Consider the following 5,023-nt stretch of genomic DNA (forward strand, 5'->3'; position numbering starts at 1 on the left):
AATGGCAGTGGCATGTGGAGTGAGAAAAGGACGGAGCTGATTAATGGTGCACAATTGAAAATATGCAGACCGAGTGGCATTATTAATGTGTGAATTGAAAGACAGAGTACTGTCGAGGATGACACCCAAACTTTTCACAGAGGAAGAAACGAAGGCGTGCACCGAGGACAGCATGAGTAGTTGTGACTAACAGGTGCCTACACCATAAATCATTAGAAACTGAAATCTATGCATGTGTTTTTAATGTTTGCTGCGACCTGATGGTCAGTTTTTAGTGCAAACTACAAACATTCTGATAGATGCATAGATCAAACACTGCAGTAATTAAAACCCAACAAGAGCAAAGGCCTCTGGATAGAGTCTTTGCAGTTTGCTGATGGCGTCAGTGAAGTCTTTCATGGCTGTTTCAGCATTTTCATCTGGTGCTACATAAACTACAGAAGGTCTGCACTGGATAATCAACAACACAATTATCTATCTACATCAGAGCAGTAAGTGCGCACACTGTCAGACATGTGCACCAGGATTTAATGTAGAAGCCCAAACCACCTCTCTGCCACATTGTTTGGGAGCTCATTACTTAACCACACATCCATGAAAAACATGTAATGAGCAGCAGTGGATAACCTTGTGAGGGTTACAAACAGAACATCAAATCTCAAACAGTACACTTCATTTTGAAGATCTACAATCTACAGTGTGAAAAACCATCAGAATGAACATTTAAAAGGTAAGTAAACAAATTTGATGTCGAGGACACAAACCCCAAAAGGCACTGAAGAAACAGTAAGACACAAGCGAAAAAGGAAGACTGAAGCTATAAGTACACAAAGGCTAATAAGGGTAATCAAAGATGTGAAATCAAATACAAGAAACAAAAGGGTATCAAAGTAAAACAGGAAGCAATGTAAGAAGGGAACAAAAAGACCAAGATTAGCATTAAAATACAGGAGAATATAGAGGAGACAGAATAAACTGGAACTCAAAGAATTAAAGATAAACTACCAACAGAAACTTCATTTCACTTCAGAAAAGGTAACAAAAACCTGAGATTATAATCATAAAGAAACCAACTAAGAAAAGGTTTGAACAGAATCGTGGATTGTAATTTAATTTAAGTTCATAGCACACAACACCAGGTTCAGTTTTAACTGCCTGTCTCACTGATATAAACTGAGCCAGAGTTTCTAAATGCCCATCCTGCAGTCAGTGTGTGTTTGCAGATGAAAGGTAGCAGTGGGCGGTGTTCTTGCAGGACCACCAGTCTTTTAGCCTGTGGTTAACAGATGTTCCACAGCACTGTAGTCGTTCAGTTTCCTGTTTAACATGAACATGTGAGCAGACTGCAGAGGTGCAGGTGTTTCACACACCGTCACATGTTTTATTACACAACGTTTGAATCTTTTGACAGGAGAATGATTACATGTAAGTGCTTTAAATCCATTAAACTTCCATTACTACTATTCAGTCTTTGACTGGTCCATGTTTTCTTCATTTATTTATTCATTAAAGCATAATATTCCAGTTTAAATATGCGGTGTTGCACATTGTTCAATCACAGAGATGTGACGACCACAATCTGACAGATTAAACAGGAACTCAGAAGTGATGCTCAGTGATCACGCCAACAATGTCATCACAGTCTTCAGCCAGTCTCTCCCTAGCTTGGGTGGGTGGTGCTGTTACCACAGGGATAAGGTCACTTCCTGTCACATGTGTAATCAGAGATTTGTATAAAGAGTCAAAAGGAACTGAGCTTGATAAATAACTGAAGAGACTAAGAGTGTTACCTGTGGCTCTCCATCGATATAAAGATACCATGAGCAGAGTGGAGATGAAGTATGGACAGAACACGACCAGGTGGAGGGAAACTCTGGACACAAGGTGGTGGGAGGAGGGTTCATGGGCAAGGGTTGTGTTTGTAGGTTTGCCTGCAGAGAGAATCTCACATGTTCAGGTGAATATGTGGATGAAAAAAGAGGTGAAATCAGAGTGAAGCTCCTCACCTGTGACAGTGATCCAGCTGGATGGAGACTCTCCATGACCGCTGATGTCACACTTGTAGAGGCCTTCATCAGACCTGGAAACATGCTGGATGGTCATGTGACCTGTAGGCTGCTTCCTGATGAGGGAGCCATCTTTATAGAAAGCAGCTGGGAGGTTGGAGGGAGTGGTCTTTGTTTTACAGAGCAGAGTGACGTCATCTCCCTCCATCACAGGGAGGACAGGACTCTGCAGGATCACTGATCCACCTCAACACAGAGACAAACTACAGCATTTCATCCATTTACACACAGCTTCATCAACACTAACTCCACACACTCAGCTTACCAGTGACTGTCAGGTTAACCATGTTACTGATGGGACCCTCTCTGGACTCACACCAGTAAACTCCACTGTCCAGTGGGTCGATGTAACTGATGTCACAGGAAGAACCAGCTGATCTTCCCCACTCATCTCCACACTCAGCTCCGGTGTCTCTGCTTGTGTTTCTCCTCAGAGTCCATCCAGCAGAGCTGTCGTCCTCCTCACAGCTCAGAGACACAAAGGCTCCTTTAAAGACCTGAGAGCTGCTGGGACTCACAGTCAGACGAGCTGTGAGGAAGATGCATATTAAGTACAAGCCAGCACTGAGGTCCAAAGCAGACCTGCTGTGGTGAACTTTGTGAGCTCAGTCAAAGCTGATCAGTTTTTTTTTTAATGTGAACCTCCAAGAAAGTTAGAAACGTTTCTTCAGGTGAACATACTTCCTTTATGCTTTTGGTAGCATCAATGAACTTTCAGCAGGCTCCTGGATAGCTTAGTGCAATAACTATAATATCATGCCACAATATAAAAAATGCTCAGAGCTTCTATTACGGTGTAGCTGATATCAGGTTTAAACTGTGACAGGAGAAGGTTACTGACCTTGGTTTGTTGTGCAGATCAGCAGTGAGGTTGAAACTAAAGAGAAATAACAGGTTAGTTTAAAGCTTCACATTCAGGAAAAAAGCAGCAACGCCATCAGTCTGGTCGATCTACAGACTGAAGAAGCAGAAAACAGGAAGTGGTTTTCTCTCTTTTTGTCTTCACAAACTGGATGTTTGTGAAGCAACACAGTGAGAGTCCTTTCTTTTTAATCCTTTTCAGAAACCAAAACACATCACAGCATACTTACAGAGCAGCCAAAGTGAAGAAACTTTCTCCATCTGCAGGTGCTACTGAACTTTGATCGGTCCACACTAGCATCAAGCGAGACCCTCCTCCTCCTTCCTCTCTTACAGGGTGGTAGTTCTGTAGTTTCCACCTCTCATCATTAAGAGAAAAAGTTTTCTTTGGCTGAAACATGTCAGTAAACATATTTTTTAGATTAGGTCATGAGCAAAATGAATGAATAAAATCTAGAAACCAACAGACACTGAAAATCTTGTTCCACAGCTTTATTAAACTCCTCCCAAACCTCAGTTTTTCCTTCAGCCTCAGCCAGATCCATACTTCTCTGTGCCTCTGCAGCTCCACAGACTAACCAAGCCTGACAGAAGTCCTCATTCAGTTTGAAGATGCCCTTCACCTCCAGTCTACACCATCTGGGTCAGGGATTATCGCCACGTGCAGGTACCCTCCGACCAACTAGAGGACCACGCCTCTCTCACTAAAGGAGATAAGAACTGAAGATCTCACAGATTAGGTCCTTTGAAATATATTCTCGTCCCTTTTACCTTTGGACATGTCAGGCCTGTCACCTGCAGCTCTGCTCTGCTCCTCAATCGGGGGGAAAAAAAGGTCTAAAGACAGATGAGGAGAAAAGGTCAGCTTAACATCCATCAGCCACACTACAATGCTCATGAGAAGTCACGTCATCCTTTTACAATTACCAAACTCACCACCAGATGGCGCTCAAACACGACGAATTAGATCACTGCTGTTCAGGATGTCGGCCTGCAGTCTGACCTTCAAAAAACCTGTGTACTCCATCACACAACCACACACTACAGTGGGCAAAGCCATGTTAAACACAGGAGAAACAACTAAACTCTGAACAAAGAACAGGAGGACACAATACTGTTTAAAGTTACGCTCCTGTGACACATACAAGTTTAACAGCTCTGCTTCTGAGTGAGCCCAGGATATGAATCTTGTCAGTCAGCTAGGATGCAGTGATTGAATGAAGGCTGAGTAACAGAGTTTCCACAGTGTGACAGGGACTTTCTGTGACCTGCACTGGTTGAGCCATTAAAAAATGTTTATGTCATGTCTGTAAATCATGTTTTCTTTTATTCCAAATGCTTCAAATTTGAACGTGACTTTAAATGTAACAACTCAGTTTCTATGGATTTGACTGTGGATCTGACAGAGATAAAGATCGACCCTGATTTTGAATCGAGTTGGAATAAAGTTGAACAAAAATTCTTATTCTGTCAGTGATTTACCTTCATGGTGAAGTTGAAAATGTAATAACTGCATTCAGTTGCCTTGTATTTGTGACATGTGCAATGACAATAAAGTTGGATTCTATTCTAAAGGTCAAAAGGTCACACATACACACCTTTGTTGGATTTGAAGAATCATCTATTGAGTATTTTTCTGAGTATTTGTATAGAGTTTGAAATTCTAGTTTTAACCCCACTTTTATGTCATAAAAACAGTTAACAACAACAGGCCAGTCTATAATAAGGAAACTGTCATTTCACCTCCCTCTTTCCTATGAAAGCCACAGGCCATTGTAGTACCACATGGCATGACCTGAACTCTGAATGTGTCATAACACGTGTAAACACCAAAAACCACCCTCACCAGTCTGATGACCAAACAGAGAAAACTCTACAACTTGTTGTCTCTCTCCTCTTCTGTATATTTTGTACACTAATGACTGTCGCAGTACACAGGCCAACAGGCATTTCATTAAGTATGCAGATGACACAGTGATTGAAAACCTCCTTCACGGTGAAGAGGATTCCCATGGACCTGTTGTGGATGAGTTTGTTTCGTCATGTGAAGACATCCCCCCATCCTGCTCTAACTGTGTTATAAGTTATAAGTATTT

At 41.9% G+C, this 5,023-nt stretch overlaps 1 protein-coding gene across 1 annotated transcript; it reads right to left on the reverse strand.

Annotated features, from left to right (window-relative positions):
- Positions 1-323: 323 nt before the first annotated feature.
- On the reverse strand, positions 324-3,706 carry LOC147334306 (low affinity immunoglobulin gamma Fc region receptor III-like). The gene is made up of 6 exons (XM_086271434.1): positions 3,158-3,706; positions 2,908-2,943; positions 2,332-2,595; positions 2,007-2,252; positions 1,791-1,931; positions 324-1,706 (listed from the first exon to the last, which is right to left on the reverse strand). The coding sequence occupies exons 1-6, from the start codon at positions 3,186-3,188 to the stop codon at positions 1,600-1,602; spliced, it is 825 nt and encodes a 274-aa protein (XP_086127560.1). The 5' UTR covers positions 3,189-3,706; the 3' UTR covers positions 324-1,599.
- Positions 3,707-5,023: the final 1,317 nt, after the last annotated feature.

Source organism: Aulonocara sp. 'chitande type north' Nkhata Bay, linkage group LG3 (assembly GCF_057382095.1).
Source record: "Aulonocara sp. 'chitande type north' Nkhata Bay isolate Kocher_YH1m ecotype deep benthic linkage group LG3, A_spYH_male_GT1.1, whole genome shotgun sequence".
NCBI lineage: Eukaryota > Metazoa > Chordata > Actinopteri > Cichliformes > Cichlidae > Aulonocara > Aulonocara sp. 'chitande type north' Nkhata Bay.